The sequence below is a fragment of the Hypanus sabinus genome, chromosome 2, assembly GCF_030144855.1.
Source record: "Hypanus sabinus isolate sHypSab1 chromosome 2, sHypSab1.hap1, whole genome shotgun sequence".
In the NCBI taxonomy this organism is placed as follows: domain Eukaryota; kingdom Metazoa; phylum Chordata; class Chondrichthyes; order Myliobatiformes; family Dasyatidae; genus Hypanus; species Hypanus sabinus.
Genome location: NC_082707.1, coordinates 63,486,470 through 63,507,563, shown reverse-complemented (window position 1 = coordinate 63,507,563; position 21,094 = coordinate 63,486,470). Strand labels below are relative to the sequence as shown.

The 21,094-nt window shown below is 41.4% G+C and overlaps 1 protein-coding gene across 10 annotated transcripts in view; it reads left to right on the top strand.

Moving 5' to 3' along the window:
- schip1 (schwannomin interacting protein 1) overlaps positions 1-13,833 on the top strand; it is a 175,679-nt gene extending 161,846 nt beyond the window's left edge. For all 10 annotated transcript variants that reach the window (XM_059947289.1, XM_059947270.1, XM_059947298.1 and 7 more), the window contains 2 exons: positions 8,995-9,088; positions 13,163-13,833. In XM_059947289.1, the coding sequence (XP_059803272.1) occupies positions 8,995-9,088; positions 13,163-13,214 (146 nt within the window). In that variant the 3' untranslated portion in view covers positions 13,215-13,833. The remainder of the gene's footprint in view (positions 1-8,994; positions 9,089-13,162) is intronic.
- Positions 13,834-21,094: the final 7,261 nt, after the last annotated feature.

Here is a 21,094-nt window from a genome sequence, read left to right as displayed (position 1 = left end):
AAATCAATGCGAGACTGGCGGGAGTGAAACTGTGAAGACGTGCGCACGTGACTTGTATTGGTGGGAAAGCAGGGCTTCTCGTCCATACAGTGAGACTGTGAGTTTTGGACACATATAAGGAGACATTGGTAGAAATAGGTTTCTCGCATAACTGTGAATCCACATCATCTGAAGACGCATATAACGAGGTTAGGGTGTATTTAAAACTCAGGTTAATAGACTCTTGATTAGTCAGGGTGTCAAAGGTCTCAAGGAAAAAGGTGGGAGGAATAGGGTTGAGAGAGATAATATATTAGCAGTATAAAAAAGGGCCAAATGGCCTAATTCTTCTTCTTTGTATGGTCTTGGGTGCTTATATAATGTCAGTACTAGCAACTCAAAATCCTGAGGCATAGAGTCTGCAGGTAAGACACGTAATGGAGGAGGTGCCATTACATTTATGACATTTTATTCAAGAAATGCATTATTTCAGTATTGAAGGAGAATATCCTACAATGCTCTTTAAATGAGCAAAAATTGTAGAGATTGGGACCAAAGCAGTGTGATTACTTGCCTGAGGTGTATACTTTAGAAATACAGTGAACAGGCGATAAAGGAACAAATCTAACAAACTTTAGGGAACTAGTAGAAATGTGATTAAAAATAAAGTTATTGTAACGGGATTTCAATTTTCCTGAATCTTAACTGGGTTTTCCTTAGCGTACGAGGCTTAGATGACGAGAAATAATTGGGGGGTGGGGGAATTCTTGAAGAGATGTTTGACATCATATGTAGATAGACCACTGTGAGAAAGAGAATTACTGGTCTTCATGTCAGAAGAGCAATACAGCACTACAAACTCACCTTTGGCACATCTAGTCTGTGGTGAACTATTACTCTGCCAAGTCCATCAACCCACAGCTGGTCCTTAGCTCTTCAAACCTCTTCTATCCATGTACTTAACCAAACTTCCCTTGAATGTTGAAATGGAACCCACACCCAGCACTTCCGCGGGCAGCTTGTTCCACACTCACACCACCCTCTGAGTGAAGAAGATCCCCTCAGGTTCCCCTTAATGTTTCACCTTTCAGCCTTAACCTACGCCTTCTAGGTCTAGTTTCACCCAAGCACCCAACGTCAGTGGAAAAACCCTGCTCACATTTACTCTATCTGTGCCCCTCATATTTCTGCATACCTCGATCAAATTTCCCCTCATTTTCCTATGCTAAGCTCCTTTCCCTATAACTTAGGTCCTTACATCTAGATATCATCCAGATTGTTGATAAAGATGGCAAACAACAACAGACCTAGCACCACTATCCGGCTTCTCCCGTCAAGCGGATGTCAAATACAATTTACTATCTCATTTTGAATGCCAAGCATTCTTGAGCTTCCCCGAAGGATCTTGTCAAAGGCCTTGCTAAAGTTCATGCAGGCATCATTCACAGACTTTCCTTCATTAACTTTACTGGTAACCTCCCAAGAAACTCTAAACTATTGTTAGACTCACCTTTTCTCCCCACCCTCTTCCCTCTGAATCACAGTGCTATTTCAAGGGCAAAGAGACAATTTCAAATGAGGTTGGAGGTGACATCAGATGCACAGCCACTCTGGCAGGGTCTGGAAAGACATTACTTCCTACAAAGCAAAACCCAATAGTATGAATGGCAGTGATGCTTCACTACCAGATGAACTCAACACCTTCTATGCCCACTTTGAAAGGGAGAACACAACTATGGCTGTGAAGATTCCTCCTACACCTGATGACCATATGATCTCTGTCTCAGAGGCCGATGTTAGACTGTCTTTAAAGAGAATGAACCCTTGCAAAGCAGAAGGGACCTATGGAGTACCTGGTAAAGCTCTGAATACTTGTGCCAACCAACTAGCGGGAGTATTCAAGGACAGTTTCAACCCCTCACTGCTAAGAGCAGAAGTTCCCACATGGTTCAAAAGGGCAATAATTGTACCAGTGCCTAAGAAGAATAATGTGAGCTACCTTAATGACTATCACCCAGTAGCACTCACATTGACAGTGATGAAATGACTAGACTGAACTGCCTCAAGAAGGACCTGGACCCATTGCAATTTGCCAATTGCCACAACAGGTCAACAACAGATGTAATCTCAGTGGCTCTTCATGTAGCTTTAGACCACCTGGACAACACCAACACCTATGTCAGGATGCTGTTCATTGACTATAGCTCAGCATTTAATACCATCATTCCCACAATCCTAATTGAGAAGTTGCAGAACCTGGACGTCGGTACCTCCCTTTGCAAATGGATCCTTGACTTCCTAACCGGAAGACCACAGTCTGTGAGGATTGGTGATAACATATTCTCCTCACCGATGATCAACACTGGCACACCTTAGGGTGTGTGTTTAGCCCACTGTTCTAGTCTAGATATACACATGACTGTGTGGCCAGGCATAGCTCAAATACCATCTACAAATTTGCTGACGATACAACCATTGTTCGTAGGATCGCAGGTAGTGATGAGAGGGTGTACAGGAGTCAGATATGCCAACTAGTGGAATGGTGCTTCAGCAACAACCCGGCATTCAATGTCAGTAGGACGAAAGAGCTGATTGTGGACTTCAGGAAGAGTAAGATGAAAGAACACATACCAATCCTCATAGAGGAATCAGAAGTGGAGAGAGTGAGCAGCTTCAAGTTCCTGGGTGTTAAGATCTCTGAGGATCTAACCTGGTCCCAACATATTGATGTAGTTATAAAGAAGGCAAGACAGTGACTATACTTCATTAGGACTTTGAAGAGATTTGGCATGTCAACAAATACACTCAAAAACTTCTGTAGTTGTTCCGAGGAGAGCATTCTGACAGGCTGCATCACTGTCTCGTATGGAGAGGCTACTGCACAGGACTGAAAGAAGCTGCAGAAGGTTGTAAATCTAATCAGCTCCATCTTGAGCACTAGCCTACTAAGTACCCAGGACATCTTTAGGGAGTGGTGTCTCAGAAAGGCAGCGTCCATTATTAAGGACCTCTAGCAACCAGGGCATGCCTTTTTCTCACTGTTACCATCAGGTAGGAGATACAGAAGCCTGAAGGCGCACACTCAGTGATTCAGGAACAGCTTCTTCCCCTCCGCCATCCGATTCCTAAATGGACATTGAAGCTTTGGACACTACCTCACTTTTTTTTTAATATACAGTATTTCTGTTTTTGCACATTTTATATGTATACTGTAACTGATTTAGTTATTCATTATTTTTTTTTCTCTTCTATCTTGTATATTGGTTTGAACTGCTGCTACAAAGTTAACAAATTTCACATCACCTACCGGTGATGATAAACCTGATTCTGAACCAGACTTAATTCCAGAGACCCGCCCACTGTGGCTGGCTGTTCATCCCTTTTCCCTCTCCTGACAGTCACACAGCTACCTGTGTCCTGCACCCTAGGTGTATCGACCTCCCTGGTTCTCTTGTCAGTCAACACCTCAGCCTCACAGACGATGCAGAGTTCATCCACTCCAGTTCCTCCCTGAAGAGGTCTGTAAGAATCTGCCGCTGGATGCGTTCTTGTAGGTGTATTCGTCTGGGACACTGGAGGTCTCCCTGTCTTCCCTCATCCTGCAAGAGGAGCATTCCACTATCCTGTCTGGCATTCCCACTAATCTATTTGCCAAATAAAAAGAAAGAAACTTAACAGCAACCTATTTTAGCCTCTGTCTCTCTTCACCAAAGCCTCACTCTCTCCTCTCTCAATACTGGCCCACTCACACTGGCTACTCCACTTAAACCTTTCTTTTTATTGGCCCTTGCCCAGTACCTAATTAGCCAACATTCTCAAGCCTGACAAACGTCCTGACTGACTCTGCTCACTTTTTCAAAACTCACACTCCATCTTGTCGTGGACAAAGTGGCAAGTCAACTAGAGAGAGGGCCAGTCAGAAACTATTTTGGAGTTAACTCCAGATATTTCAAAGTGGTCATGGAAAAAGAAAGGGAGAGATCATGAATAATGGCCCTAAATTGAGTGGGGGTGGGGTGAGTGTGGAGTCGAATTTCATTATAATAAGACTGAATTTGGGTAATGTACGCTGGGAGCATCAGCTTGCATGGGACTAAATCTACACAGGGGAACATTTAAAGAAGTATTGAGAGTTCAGGGTCAACATGCTCCTGTAAGAGTGAAAGTTAAGGGCAGTAAGTGTTGGGAACCCTGGATATTGAGGGGCATAGAGAGCTAGGTAAAAGCGAAAGAGGAAGCATAAAGCAGCTGTGGAGCAGCTAAGACAGAAAACCCATCTAGAGTATTAGAAGTCTAGAGTAATGTTTTAAAAAAAAAGAAAATTAGGATGACAAAGAGGAGTCAGGAAATATCATTCATAGACAGGATTAGGGTAAGCCCTGAGGCATTGTTATATTTATGTTATGGCCAAAAGCATAAGCAGGGAAATAACTGGGCCCATTAGGGATAAAGGGAGCAGTCTACTGGAGCCACAAGGTATAGGAAGGTCCTTAATGTATAGTTCCCATTGGTATTCGCAAGGAAAATGGACTTTGTATGGAATGACACGTCACCAGAAACATGCCTCTGCTCATTGGCTATTGGATTCTCTATAACTTTCACCTTTGGCCATTCTCCTCCTACCCTCTCCAATTAAGACAACCATAGTACTGTGGTCTTGACATTGCTGCACTCTGCAGAGGAATTATGCTCCCTTCAATTCAGGAATATTGGTTGAAACATTTAACCTTGCTTCCCCTCCACAGCACCTCCAGACTTGGGACAAAACTCTCTGATGTGCAGAGTGATGCCACCTCTTCACTGTCTTGTCACTTATCTAGACCAGGTCCAGAACCCTTTTCCACCATAGTGAAGCCTCTACTTCCAGACCAGGCCCAATATGTGCAGATTCAAGCTTTATCTTCAACACAGTGAAATCATCTTCCAAATATTGATGCAGGACAGAAACCCTGTGGGTCTGAGGTGCTCTGTCATACTTTTAACTGTTAGATTAATTTGCACAATAAAAGTTAAATGAAACTGAAAAGCAGCTCAGCATTCAGCATTTTCCCTTGTACTGATGCCAGCAAGCCGCTCACTGCCTTGTCTTTCGGTGACATCACATTTCATTTTTTCAGTTCTCATTCTTCATTTCCCTTTTTTTAATCTCACTTATATACTCCAGGTTTGACCTCTCACTGTTTCCTGCCTTCCCTCGCATGTATTCGCTGCACCAGAACTGTGTCTCTTCACCAAATCCACTAAAATCCCAAGTTTATTACAATACACCTTAAAACTGGAATATGGGCTACCTTCATAATGACGTAGCCCAGAGCCCTTATTGCTGCAGTGTAAACTAACAAAGTCAAAGTCAAGTTCAATCTGCAAAGAGTGAGACTTAAAACATGGCAAAAATACATCAAGTAACTGCTAGATGATGGATAAATGTTGACCAGGAATGGGATGTTCTTCTGATCTGGGAATTAGTATTCAGGAGAAAAATCATGCAGGTTAAAAGTACTGAAATGGATGTAGAATAAGAAACAAAATTGGGAAAAATAGAAGGTCTAATTGTGATGTGACTTTTTATTGAATGGTGAAGCAGTTGAGTGGGCTGTTCCTGCTCCTAACTCATGTTAATTATTATGTTCTTCCTATGTACCTTTGGAGAGTACAGTACATCAGCCCTGATTTCTGGTTCAACAATTGTTTACATGAGGTCATCTCTGACCCAGACAGGATTAGATCCCAAATCTACTCCTTCGAAATAATTAGGCGAGAGCTCACAGAGAAATGTCAATTATGTATTTTGTTAAAGGTTTTGAAATGGCAACATCTACCTCTTCATGAACAGGATATTCCTGGATTGGTGGATGCATGCAAATAGCTTTCTACTGTTACAGTAGAAATGCAATTTGCTCCATCAACCATTGTTGCCTGTAATGACAAAATGCAATAGGATACCTATGCCAAAAAAATCAAATAGATTGAAGCCATTAAACATAGGAGCAGAAGTAGGTCACCTGGCCCATTCAGTCTGCTCCGCCATTTGACCACGACTAATTTATTATTCCCTTTCAACTCCATTCTCTTGCCTTTTCCTCGTAATTTTTGACACTCTTACTAATCAGGAACCTATAAACCTATCTCAATGACTTGGCCTTCACAGCAGTCTGTGGCAATGAACCCCACAGATTCACCTACCTCTGGCAAAACAACTTCCTCCTCATCTCTGTACTAAAGAGAGGTTATTTTATTCTGAAGCTGTGCCCTCTGGTCTTAGACTCTCCAATGCTCATTCTAGGTAGGTATTTCAATATTTGGTAGGTTTCAATGAGATCCCCCTCAACCCGCTAAACTCCAGCGAGTACAGGTCCGGAGCCATCAAATGGTCCTCACACTTCAACTCTTTAATCCCTGACATCATTCTCATAAGCCTCCTCTGGACCCCCTCCAGTGCCAGTAGATCCTTCCTAAGATATAGGGCCCAAATCTGCTTACAATGCTCCAAGTACAGTCTGGCCAGTGCCTTATAATAACTCAACCTTGCTTTTCTATTCCAATCCTCTGGAAATGAATGCTAACATTGCATTTGCTCTCCTTTGTACTGACTGAACCTAGAAGTTAACCTTTACTGAATTCTGCACTAGAACTTCCAAATCCCTTTACATGTCCGGTTTTTGAATTCTCTCCCAATTTAGATTACACTCTTATTCCTTCTACCAAAGTCTATGGCCATACACTTCCCTACATTGTATTCCATCAAGAACCTCTTCACCCATTCTCCCAAGTTGTCCAAGTCCTTCTGCAAACTCCCTGCTTCCTTAACACTACCTGCCCTTCCACTTATGTTTCTATCATCCATGAATTTGGCAACAAAGCCATCAGTTCTGTCATCCATATCATTTATATATAATGTGAAAAGTAACAGTCCCAACACCAACTCCTAGGGAACATCACGAGTCACTAACAGCAAACCAGAAAAGGCATCCTCTATTCTCACTCTTTGCCTTCTACTAGTCAACTAATCTTCTGTCCATGCCAGTACTTTTCCTGTAATACCATGGACTTCTATCTTGTTTCCTGAAAGAATTCCAATAGATTTGTCAAACAAGATTTTCCATTAAGGAAACCATATTGATAGCAGTTTATAATATCATGTGCTTCCAAGTACTCCAAACCCTCATCCTTAGTAATGGACTTTCAAATCTTTCCAAACACTGAAGTCAGGCTAACTGGCCTATGATTTTTTTTGTCTTTTGCCTCCTCTGTTCTTGAAGAGTGGAGTGAAATTTTCAATTTTCCAGTCCTCTGGGACCATTCCTGACTCTACTGATCCTTCAAAAGATTATTACTAATGTCTCCGAAGTTTCTTCAGCTGACTTGTCTACCTCCAGACCTGTCAACTTCCATGCACTTGCTCCTTAGTTATAGGAATTACACTCAATTCTGCACCCCCGTCCCCGACTTTAATTTCTGGCATGCTACTAGTATCTTCCACACTGAAGACTATCCCAAAGTACTCAGTTTGACTGCCATTTCTTTATTTCCCATTTCTGCTTCTCTAGCGTCTACTTTTTCCAGCAATCTAATGTTCACTCTTGCCTTTCTTTTTATATATCTGGGAAAACTTCTGGTGTTCTCTTTTATTTTACTTGTTAATTTACCTGCGTATTTCATCTTATCTTTCCTTATTGCTTTTTTAGTTGCCCTCTGTGGTTTTTAAGAGCTTCCCAATCCTCTAGTTTCCCATTAGTTTTTGAAGTACTGTACTGTACTCTGATTTCATGTTGTCTTTGATTCCATTGTCAATCATGGTTGCTTCTGTGTTGCTGCATCTTGCAACGGAGGGATTAAATGATCCTGTCTGTTTTGAATTACTGCAGGAAACTCCTGTCGTTACTGCTATACCATCATCCCTGCTAGATTCCCCTTCTAATCAACTTTGGTCAGCTCCTCTCTTGTGCCACTGTTGTTACCGTTACTCAACTGTAGCATACATCCAATTTTTGCTTCTTTCTCTCAAACTGCAAGGTGAATTCTATCATATGACGATCACTGCCTTTTAAGGATTCCTTTATCTTGTTCCCTAATCAAATCTGGTTTATTGCATAATTTCAAATTCATAATTGTCTCTTCCCTTGTGGGTTCAATCACAAACTGCTCTAAAAAGCCATCTCAAGGACATTCTACAAACTCCTTTTCTTGGAATCCATCACCAAACTGATTTTTCCCATCTGCCTCCTTATTGAAGTCCCCCATGAATACTGTTTTATTATCTTTCTTACATACTTTTCCTTTCTAGCTGAACTGTTTCCTCTAGCACCTGATAACACCCTCTGTGTTTATTTTTTTAATAAGTTGCCCCTCATGTTCCTGTAATTGAAGAAGAACTTGGGACCTTGATAACTGACAGCACAGTCTATAGAATGTTTGAAGTCAAGAAGCCAGATGTTTTGGAGGTTTGAAACTAAACAGTATACTGCAATATACAGTATGCAAACAGTTTGCCTTATTTAGTAGCATCCCATGGACATCAATCCTGCAATATTTGTCATTTTGATGATCTGTGTGTACATCCATATTCTGTGAAGTTGTAAGTAGATGCCCCATTTTCTTCCTCAATAATTTAGATTTATTCTAAAAATGCTGTGACAGAATCATAATCCCAATCCTTTATTTCTGTGGTCAGTGATGCAAAAAAAAGTGCCCTGTTTCTGTTTTATTTTCTGTATAAGTTTACTTTTAGTTTGGAGGGCAATTGTAATATTAGTTGTAAAAATAGTACTTCTTAATGTTTAAATAGAGGACTTGTAGCATTTTAATTTTGTAGTAGTTTGTATGTTAAATTTCAATAGAATAAATGGCTAAGTCACCTAAAACTTGTCAATCTGAGAAAATGCATTTGCAAAATAAACACAAGACTACTGTATTGCTATTAAAACCTTATTTTCAGTTCTATTAACATGAAAGAGCAGTTTTGCGGAAAAACTGTGACACTGATATTGAAAATTGGCTCTTTCATTTACTAATCAGGTTTAAACGAAGAGTTGGTCCAGCTTCTACTCATTAGGGATGAGTTACACATGGAACAGGATGCCATGCTGGTGGATATAGAAGATCTTACCAGGTTAGTACTAGATTTAATGATGAATGAATAACTGGTTTCCTTTTCCTTGCAACGGTTGCAGCTACACAGTTGTGTACTTCCCCATGGAGCATACAGCATTTTCTGACATATTTTCCACATTGAATTGGTATGTATTTTCCCTGAAACAATTTCATCCTGTTTTTTAAAAAAAAACTACCATATTTTGGCTGACCGTATTTATTAGAAATCTGTCATGCAAAGAAGTCCCCTGCTGAACATTCACGGCTAGCTTGTTTATAGTGAAACAAAAACAAAAATTAATTTGGTGAGTTTTGATATACAAGTGTTCGTTCTTTGTGAAACGGAACGCTTTTTAAAATTTGCTGATGTGTTTCTGGAAAATTACTTCTGTGCCACAAGTCTGCTGGATTGCTGGAGCTGTTGATCTTTGAGCCCAGGAGATGTGCAGGAATGTGCCTTGGCTCTGCTGGGCAATATTCATTTCAGGTATTATGAAGCTATGAATGCATGTGTTTTTTTTCATCTCCACTTGCCTGAAGCTGAACCCAGTAGCTCATTCCAGGATTGTCCCCTAACCATACATTCTTACTAGATTTTGACTGATGAATTGCCAGTTTTTGGGTGATATGAGGTGTATCTAACTTAACTACATCCACCTCAGCTTCTGTAGGTCAGGTAATACAGAGCAGAATCTTTATAAAGAATCTGCCTCACAGGTCTCTTAAATCTCTTCCATCTTTATCTATATCTGTGCCCTTGAGTTGGCACTCCTCCAATCCCAGGGAAAAGAATATGACCGTGCACCATATCGACACCTATCATGACTCCATTTCCCTAACTTCTCTTTGTAACTCATTGTAACCTGCTTCACTTTCAAGCCATTTGCATACATAATAAATAATTTAAGTTCCCAGCAATGAGCCCTGGGGCAACCTGCTAGTAACACATCTTCACTCATAGAATTGACATTTGACCAGCACCCTCTGTGCTGCACATCATCAAGCCAATTCTGAATCCCATACAATCTAATTTCTAGATCAGCCTGCCATGCAGGACCTTGTCAGTAACCTTTCTACTGCCCAGTGGATAAACGATCCACTGTCTTACCTTCATCTATCCCCTTGGCTGCCTCTTTGAAAAAGTCCAGAAGGTTGTTCAGACATAACATCCCATGCACAAAGCTGCAGCAAAAGTCTTGGACATATGGAGAATCTCGAGATAAAAAGCGACGTTGCAGACTTGATATCATATAGTATTGTATCTACTAAATGTTTACCAATATTAACAAAAACTTCAACCTCACAGATATTGCTGTTTCAAGGGCATATAAAGAGAGGATGGAGACGGATGTCTTTCCACAATGTGCTTCAAATTGGAATGAACCCATGCAGGAAATGATATTTAAAAGAACAGCATACAATTCTTACAGATGCAATTTAAAGCAATTGTCCTAATTACCCTTTTATTGTAATTAAGGTACCCTGATTACTAGGCTTACACACTTTGGATGCTGCATGTACCCCTGTCTACTCTCTGACCTCCCTTTCTCAAGTCCCACCACCCTGCCAATCAAGTTTAAACCCTCCCTGGCAGCCAGAGCCGACCTTTCTGCTTGGATATCTGGTACAGGTTGCCTCTTCGCCAGAAGAGATGCCTGAATCTCTGCTCCCTGCACCAGCTCTTTAATCACACAGTAATTTCCCTGTCCTGGCACTGGGAGTAATCCAGAGATCACCACCCAGGAGGTCCTGATTTTAATTTCTTACCTAGACTCATTCTGCAAGACCACATTCCTTGATCTGCATGTTGTTTGTACCCCTGTGGTCAACGACCTCTATCTGTTCACCCTCCATTTCAAGCATTGTCAGCAGCTACTCAGAGACATACTTTGAGGAGCCAACACTCCATCCTGGCCTCTTCTGTGTGGCCACAGACCCCTGTCTCTCTGACCTTCCCAGAGATCCTGCTACCACTATCACCCTGAACGACTGTATACACTTTCCTGCTGAGTGTCAGAGCCAGTCTCAGTTGCGGAGACCTGACTGCTGCTGCTGGCCTCTGAAGGAACAGTCTCCAGAGCTATACGTGTCTGTGAGGGGAACAGCCACTGAGGAACCTTGCACCGACTGCCTGCTGCAGTTACCTTTCCTTGTGGCCGCCATCTACCCGAAGCTGCATTGGGGGATGTGACCACCTCACAACAGCTCTCATCTATGGAGCCCTCATGAGGCCTGTCAGATGATCCAGAGTACCTGCACTTTCATTTCTTTGACAGAGTCCGTTAGGAGGTGCCCCTGAGTGCACTTCCCACATCCATAAGGTTCCCTGACTTAACACATCTTGCAAAGAAGCATTCCACTGCTCTCACCTACCATCCTGCCAACGCTGGTTCAAGGTCAAAGGATCAACAGCACATGTGTTAAACACAACTTACTAAAATCCAATACTATACACCCTGACTGTTCTCAGATCCAATCTGTCACACTTGCCCTAAGAGAGAATCTCCATGTCATTCATTTGAGCATCTTGACTTTGCTGTGCTGACAGGGCCTGTACTTCACAACAAATCTTCCCTACCTTGCTATAAACTCTTTTCATATCTATGTGACTTGTGATCAAAACTTCAAATCAGATAAGTGGAAAGACAAACACACCTCAAAGGATGAAGCTTTCCAGCCAGTAGCGTATGCCTTACAATTTCCAAGAGAGGACTACGTTGTGTGGTTATTAAAAAGAATCCGTATTCGATTCACTTTGCACAGAATACTGAGAAGTCACAAGATGACCAGTCAGATTATATCTCGGACAGTCTGTCAGTTTGAATTTGCAGATCTCCAAAACACACTAAAAAAAAAGCAGAATGGTCCAATATCTGGTCACTGCAGCCCCATTTCCTGTTCCTTGGACATAGATTATCTTTACTGTGCAATGCCATGCTATCATTACAGCTTGATAAAAACTTCCATATGAAGTGTATTTGCTCTACACGTTATTTATGTATAAATGATGTAAGTTTTATGTAAAGTGTAATGCCACATGCTGCTACACCTGTGGCTTTGTGAAAACACCATTATTATACTCCAGGTTGCTTTGGGAGGCAAGAGACAGTGTCTGGGTCTCTGACAGAAACCTCTGCTCACCACAGGAGAAATGCCACATGACTGGATGTCATCAAATGTGGTTCATTTATTCAAGAGGGCTGTGAGTTTAATGTAAATACTAGTGGACTTGTTAGGCCATTTTCACATAACAAATGGTTGGAATCTGGAAGGCGTTGCCTGAAGAGATGGTGACAGTAGATACTTCATAAACTTGTATTTAAAAAAAAGACGAGCACTTACGTTTGGAAATCACCAAGATATAGAAGGTTTCTGCACTAAGCAGTGGAAATTGGGATTGGTTGTAGATGGGTACTTGATGATTGGCGTGAACATAGAACAGTACAACAAAGGAACAGATCTATGATGTGCTAATCTAATTAAGTTAATTGCACCTAATTAAATATTCTACCTGAGCATGGTCCATCCACCTCTTCATTCTCTGCATTCTAATGTGCCCAAGAACCTCTTAGACATCTCAATCATATCTGTTGGTGGGCTGAAGAATCTGATTCTGCGCTTTATTGACCTGTAATGAATAACAGTCTCACTGACTTTGCCCAACTTAGTTCTCAAAAGCCATTCTGGCCCAGATGTTACAACTGTGTACTTCCGTTTTATTTTATCCTGCAAGTAGCTAAGAAATGTAACTGATAATTTAGTAATTTTGGTAATTTAATTGGTCTTCATTGTGTCCAGGCATCTGGAAAGAGAACAGTTAATTAAGCCCGTTTCTGGAACTCCTAAAATTAACTTCCTTTTTTTGAATCAGATATGGTGAGGCTGAAAGATTATTTGTCATCTGACCGGAAGGCTGACCACCAGCAATAGATTGCCAGTCGCCTTTGACATCCATCATTCAAGGCTGAACTAAAATTGATATTATGAGTTTTATTAATCAAGCTTTCATTAAAAGACATTTATAAGTGCACCATATTACCAAAAAGTGACATTACATTGGTGAAACCTTTGACTTCTCTTTTCTATTCCCCAGACATGCTGAAAGTCAGCAAAAGCACATGGCAGAGAAAACAACAACCAAGTGAAACTGAGAAACCCTCCAACAAGCAACGAAGCTGGAGGGGAAAAAAAAGCTAGATTTTATTTTGCTTCTGTGGTTGTAAAATGCTGACGCTCAAGATGGTGCACTTGAAGAAAATCAGTGTTAGTCATTGGTACTGTTTGAAGCTTTATGTCCAGTGATTGGCCTATGCTTCCTGTATAATTTATTTTAATATGATTACATTTGTCACTGAGTTGTATCAGGCATTTCAGTAAAATGTTGGTAACTGATATGCAAAATAGTAAAAGAGCAGGATTGGAAGATATATAATGTAGTTAAGAGCAGCTGACTTCTGACTCCCTTCAATTTTAGTTAAACAGTATTTTACCATGGGCCTCTTTTTATTCTTCACAGATGGTAGTTTTAAACAAATAAACTTTATTTAAAGGTGCTATTAAAGTCAAAGAATACATGCCTGCCTTGTAGTGAAGTTGTAGCTATTGGTGATTAGATCACAACAGGTTTTCAACATTTTGTAAATGTTGATGAACTGATGACCATTTTAAAGTGTGTTAATATAATTTCAGTCAACTGGATTCAGAAATGTTATGTACAAATATGTAAAATAAAAAAATAAAATTTGTTTCCTATGATATACTTAACATTAATCTTGCTCCATGTTCTGTTCAAGTTGTTAAAATAGGATTGAAAAATATTAAGGCTTATCTCAAGCAATTTTGATCAGTAATGTCAACTGTGATCATTATACTGAAAACAGACTACAGATTCACCCCAGGTCATGAAAACCAGACTGCAATTAGTGGCCATTTTATTAATTACAGCTGCTTGTTAATGAAAATATCAAATTGGCCAATCATGTGGCAGTAACTCATTGCAGAAAAGGATGCAGGCATGGTCAAGAGGTTCAGTTGATGCTCAGACCCAGCATCGGAATAGGGGAAGAAATGTGATCTAAGTGACTTTGACCATGGAATGATTGTTAGCGCCAGAGAGGGTGGTTTGAGTATCTTAGAAACTGCTAGTCTGCTGGGATTTTCACGCAGAGCAGTCTTCTTGAGTTTACAGAGAATGGTGAGCAAAATAAAAACCATCCAGTTCTGTGTGTGAAAATGCTGTGTTAATGAGAAAGGTCAGAGGAAAATAGCCAGACTGATTTAAGCTGACATAAAAAGCGGCAGCAACTCAGATAACCACGTATTACAATGTTGGTGTGCGAAGAACGTCTCTGAATGCACAGCATTTGAACCTTGAAATGGGTGGGCTTCAGCAGCAAGAGAGCACAAACATACACAGTGGCCACATTATTCGGTAGAGGAGGTGCATAATAAAGTGACCACTGAATGTTTGTACAGCCCAGAAATACAAACAAACCTTTTGAAGACAAGTGGATATGGATTTGCTGACTATTTCAAAACTGCAGGAATCTTCTGTCTCGCAGGAACTCAGTTTACGGCCGCATTTCCAACTTGCAAATTGCTGGAGTTACAAGCAAATAATAGGGATGAAATCCTATCATAGCCTGTATATTGATCTTTCAACACACACATTTGGAAACAGTACATGATCAGCAAAATATTACATATTACACAATTCTTTAAAAATAGTTTAGGAAACATTAGAACATCAGAATTTGTATTATGTATTCTATTTAAAAAGTTTGTCCAGGTGAGGAAGATAAGGAATGGTAGGGTGAAGGAACCATGGGTGACAAGTGAAGTGGAAAACCTAGTCAGGTGGAAGAAGGCAGTATACATGAGGTTTAGGAAGCAAGGATCAGATGGGTCTATTGAGGAATATAGGGTAGCAAGAAAGGAGCTCAAGAAGGGGCTGAGAAGAGCAAGAAGGGGGCATGAGGGCTTGGTGAGTAGGGTAAGGGAAAACCTCAAGGCATTCTTCAATTATGTGAAGAACAAAAGGATGACAGGAGTGAAGGTAGGACCAATTAGAGATAAAAGTGTGAAGGTGTGCCTGGAGGCTGTGGAAGTGAGCAAGGTCCTCAATGAATACTTCTCTTCGGTATTCATCACAGAGGGAACTTGATGATGGTGAGGACAATGTGAGTGAGGTTGATGTTCTGGAGCATGTTGATATTAAGGGAGAGGAGGTGTTGGAGTTGTTAAAATACATTAGGACGGATAAGTCCTCGGGGCCTGACGGAATATTCCCCAGGCTGTTCCACGAAGTGAGGGAAGAGATTGCTGAGCCTCTGGCTGGGATCTTTATGTCCTCGTTGTCCACGGGAATGGTACCAGAGGATTGGAAGGAGGTGAATGTTGTCCCCTTGTTCAAAAAAGGTAGTAGGGATAGTCCAGGTAATTACAGACCAATGAGCCTTATGTCTGTGGTGGAAAAGCTGTTGGAAAAGATTCTTAGAGATAGGATCTATGGGCATTTGGAGAATCATGGTCTGATCAGGGACAGTCAGCATAGCTTTGTGAAGGGCAGATCATGCCTAACAAGCCTGATAGAGTTCTTTGAGGAGGTGATCAGGCATATAGATGAGGGTAGTGCAGTGGATGTGATCCACATGGATTTTAGTAAGGCATTTGACAAGGTTCCACATGATAGGCTTATTCAAAAAGTCAGAAGGCATGGGATCCAGGGAAGTTTGGCCTGGTGAATTCAGAATTGCCTTGCCTGCAGAAGGCAGAGGGTCGTGGTGGAGGGAGTACATTCAGATTGGAGGGTTGTGACTAGTGGTGTCCCACAAAGATCTGTTTTGGGACCTCTACTTTTTGAGATTTTTATTAATATGCACACACCTGCCTGCGCAAGGATTCACGGTCATGGTAGTCTTTCTTGGGGTAAGCACAAGTTTAAAGCGGGTGCCTTTTATCGTAAAAGTGAAAATCCGGATTTATTTTGGTTAGTGAAAACAGGTGCTAATGTAGATCTTTCGTAAAAGTGAAGCGGTGTAAAGTGAACTTTCGTAAAGCAATGGACACCTGTAACATACAATTTATAAAAATTATACATATCTGAGGTTGTACATATTTAGTAAAGCAAGATAAAATTGAGATGATTTAGTCCTTTAAGTAATTGAGTAGTGAATACAATATAAGAGTTGCAGTTGAGTCACAATTTTACATGAGTGTTTAGGGCCCTAGAAAGCAGACAGGAGGTAAAATGGCAAATGTTGCAGTTGCATGGAAAGAGGCTGTGACAGGGGAGAAGACATTGTGGGTGAAGGAAAATTAAGGTTGAATGCAATGGGAATTTTGAATTCTGAAAGGGGTGACACAGCTACTACAGCAGCTACCTGCAGTTCCAGGAACCCAGGTATATTCCTGAGCTCTGATGCATTCTGAACAGAGTTTGCATCTTCTCCCTTTGACCACATGGATACTCCAGGTTCCTCTTCCACATCTCAAAAACAGATAGCGTGGCAGGTGAAGGCGCCACTGTGAAGTTCTCCTCATGTAGAGATGAATGGTAGAACCTGGGGGTGGCTGGGAAGTGCTGGACTGTTAAGATGATAATGTTGGCATAGATTTTATGGGCTGAAGAGCTGTATCTCTTCATGTGAGGGATGGAAGGTCTAGAATGTAGAACAGAAGATAGAGCATCACAGTGCAGCGCACTGCCAGAGAAACCAGGTGCAACAGAGTGTGGACAACACAGAAAAATTAGTTTAATAAGTCACCTCACAAAAATTCTACTTAGAATCATCATGCTCAGAATAAGGAACAAAATTAAATGAGAGATCAGTGAAGCACAGTGCGGCTTTGTCAAAGTGGTATTTATCAAATACCACTTATATTCTCAGGAATATTATCGAACGGTCAATAGAAGTACAACAAGGCCTATACTTCTGTTTCATTGACCACACAAAAGCCTTTAACACAGTGAAACTCTAAGTCATCATGAAAATGCTTAAAGATATTAATATCGACAGAAAAGATCGAAGAATAATCAGGAATCTCTACTGGCAACAAAGTGCAGCCATACGGATAGACGAGATTGAATATCAGCTGATAAAGCGAGGAGTCAGACAGGGTTGTGTTCTAACACCAGATCTGTTCTCCCTGTACAGTGAAAGCATCAAGAGAACCATACAAGGCCTACCTGGAATAAGTACAGGAAGATACAATATCAGCAACCTCCGCTATGCGGCTGATACAGTACTGACAGCAAACAGTGAAGTAAATTTACAGAAACTAGTATCTATTATCAACACAGAGAGCGAAAGACTTGGCCTAACCTTAAACAAAGAGAAAACTGAAGTAATGGTAATGTCAAAGAAACCTGATATCCCAAACTGTAGGATTGTATTGGGAAATGAAATCCTGAAACAAGTTCACAACTTCAAGTACCTTGGATCATGGGTAACATCTGATGGCAAATGCAAAACAGACATAAAAGCAAGAACAGCAATGGCAAGAACTGCATTTACGGAAATGAGAAACATCCTAACTAACAGGAAAATAGCAATTGACATCTGCCTTAGAACTCTCAGCTGCTAAATTCTTCCTATATTGATGAATGGCTGGGAGTCATGGACCATCACAAATGCAATGGAAAAAAGAATCAATGCAGCAGAGATGTGGTTCCCCAGAAGAACGCTATGCATATCATATACAGACAGGATAACCAATGAAGAAGTTCTACAGAGAACAAAAACAAAACAAAAACATTACTTAAACAAAGCAGAAAACAGCAATCAAAATCCTTTGGACACATCATGCGAAGAGAGATATTAGAACATTTAGTTCCAACTGGACAGCTGGAAGGAAACAGAAGCAAAGGCAGACAGAGAATGAGAGATGGATTAACATCATGGTTAGAAACAGGGGAGGCAACAACTACAATTCGGAGGGTCAGGGACCGTGATGGATGGAGAGACATGATCACCCACGCCGAACGGCAAGGCTCCTGAATGTAACCATCCTGTCAAATCGCACTGCCACCCTGAGGAATCTTGGGCTTCACATCTATAGATCTCTATACTCCTTCACACTGTTAAGAATCCTGCCATTAACCCTGTATTCTGTCTTCCAGTTCAATCTTCCCAAGCGAGTCTTTTCACACTTTTCCAGACTGAACTCCATACACCACTTCTCAGCCCAGCTCTGCATCCTGTCAATGTCCTGTTGTAACCTACGACAACCTGTTACATTATTCACACCACCAGCAAACTTTGTGCAGTTCGCAAACTTACTAACCCACCCTTCCCACTTTCTCACCCGTGTTATTTATAAAACTCACAAAGAACAGGGGTCCCAGATCATACCCCTGCCAAACAGCACTGGTCATCAACCTTCAGGCGGAATATGCATCCACCACTTCCTGTGTACGAGCCAATTCCGGATCTATACAACTATTTCTCCGGATCTCACTTTCTGAGTGAGCCCACCATGTGGAACATTGTCATATTCCTTACTAATATCCATATTCACCATTTCCACCACTCTGCCTTCATCAACGTTGTGCCACTTCCGCAAATAATTCAGTCGAGTTCATGAAGCATGACCTGCCCCTCACAAAGCCTTGATGACTATCCCTAATCAGACTATGCTTCTCCAAATCCCTGTAAATACTCTCTCTAAGAATCTTCTCCAATAGTATGCCCACCACTGTCTCATACCTTCAGAAGCGATCCCATTGATCTACAAATCTGAAATCCTGACCGCTGAAGCCATACTCCAGCCACACATTCATCTGCCAAATCAACCTGTTCTTACTCTCACTGACACAGACAGCAAACCAGAGATTACCACTCCTGAAATCCTGGTTTTTAGATTCCTACCTATGTCCTTAAGTTAAAAATACATTTATTGTCAAAGTATGTATATCACATATAACCATAAGATTCATCTTCTAGCAGCCAGCCACAAAGAAACACAATACATCCCATTAAAAGAAAACCCACATAACAAGGACAGTCAAACACCCAATGAGTAAAAAAAAGAACAATTCATGCAAACAATGAAAAAGTAAACAAATAACACACAGAACATGAACCGCAGAGTTCCCCGAAAGTAAGTCCACAGCCATGGAGCCAGTTCAGAGCTGAAGTGAGTGAAGTGAGTCCAGAAGCCCAGTGGCTGCAGGCCACAGCCATGGAGCCAGTTCGACGCTGAGGCGGAGTAGTGAGCTGAACACTGGTTCGTCATTTGCTCTCCAGCTTGACTTTTTAAAATCTGGCTTGACGCTGAAATCAGCCAAACATCGGTTCTTTTTTTTTTGCTCTTGGGTCTGGACCCTGCTCCCGCCACTTTGATCTGGCTCCAGATCCATTCCAGCAATGGCTACCACAGCCATACCTACATCCTCGAGAGTCCAGTTTGCTGAATCCTTCAGGATACTGCAGAAACGCCAGGTTGCACAGACAGTTCAAATGGGCAACTTCCAAATGGAAATAATGGGCTGTGGATTGCAGTGATCAGAGCCCAGAAAAGGTGTAATTAATAGAATAGTTAGCGGTTTTGTTTGCTGCCTGTAAAGCCTCACTGCAACTCATCGATGCCATCTTCACGTTTTCTCTTCAGGACCTCATGCCTTTTCCTAGCTATGTCATTGTTATGTCTTCTGACTGCTCCCCCTCCCCTTAAGAATGCTGTGGATTCAATGTGATATGTCCCTGACTGTGGCACCTAGGAGGCAACAAACCATTCGGGAGTCTCTATGTCCACAACATCTTTTGTCTGTTCTCCTTACTATTGAGTTTCTATCACCACCGCTCTCCTCTTTCCCCCCCCCCCTTCCCTTCTGAGCCATGGAACCACTCAATGCCAGAGAACTGGTCACTACAGCTTTTCCCTGCATTCTCCCCAACAATATCAGAAGCATTATACTTGTTACTGAGGGGAACACCCTGCACTGGGTGCCTATCCCCATTGCCCCTCCTGATGGTCACCCAGTTGTCAGGAAGGTGCAAGTACATCCCTGTATCTTTTAATAGTCAACCCCTCAGCTTTCCAAATGTTCTGGAGTTCATCCAGATCCTGTCCCCAAAATCTGGAAGCTGAAGATAGATGCACTTCTTGCAGGTGTAACTGTCAGGGACACTGGAGGTCTCCCTTTCTTCCCACGTCCCACAAGAGGAGCACTTTCCTATCTTGACTGGCATTCCCACAGCTCTAACTGTGCAATACTATTAAAAAAACTTGCCTTAGCCTCCACCTCTCCTCCTCAAAGCTTCTTGAGCCCAAGCCTCCAACTTCCCACTCTAACCTTGGCCCACTCCAAAAAAAACTGCATTGCTTAAAACTAACATGGTCCTTGCAAAGTGCCGAATGATCCACTTCTGGTATGTTGGGTATAGGAGAGGAAGAACTGCCTGTAAGGTCGGTAGGATGGAATTTGAGTTAAGGATAGTCTTTAAAAACAGAAACAGCCACAGATATTGGAATCTGATATATAAATATTCAGTGCATCAGGCAACGTAGCTGAAAACTATTCACATTTCTGACCTATGATGCTTCTTTACAACTGATGCAAACATTGTCGATCCAAAATGTTAACATTATGTCTGTGTCATTAAGGATGAAGGAAAATGTGTTCCTGAACGCCAAAAATTACTGAGTGTGCCTCTGTACATAAAACTTGGTAATGTTCTGCAACTTGAATAGTTCACTGACAGTCACTGTTGAAGGCAGTGATGTGGAATGTCCTTCCTGACATGGTAGTTAGTAACCGGGGTAGGGTGATTATTCCATGCAGCGTACTTAGGAAAATAGGAGAGAGGTTAAAATAAAGTTAATGCATGATATGGTGGGAAAAACCAGATCGGACAATTACTTCACGCCCTGCTGAGGCAGCAGGTTTACTTAGTGTATGTTATATTCACCGAAATATCACTAATCTACATTACAACTTTTCAGAAGCCACTACTAGAATAATGATAGTTTGACATTCAGCTTGGCTCTTTGGTGACACAAAATTATTGATTTCTGTGCATCT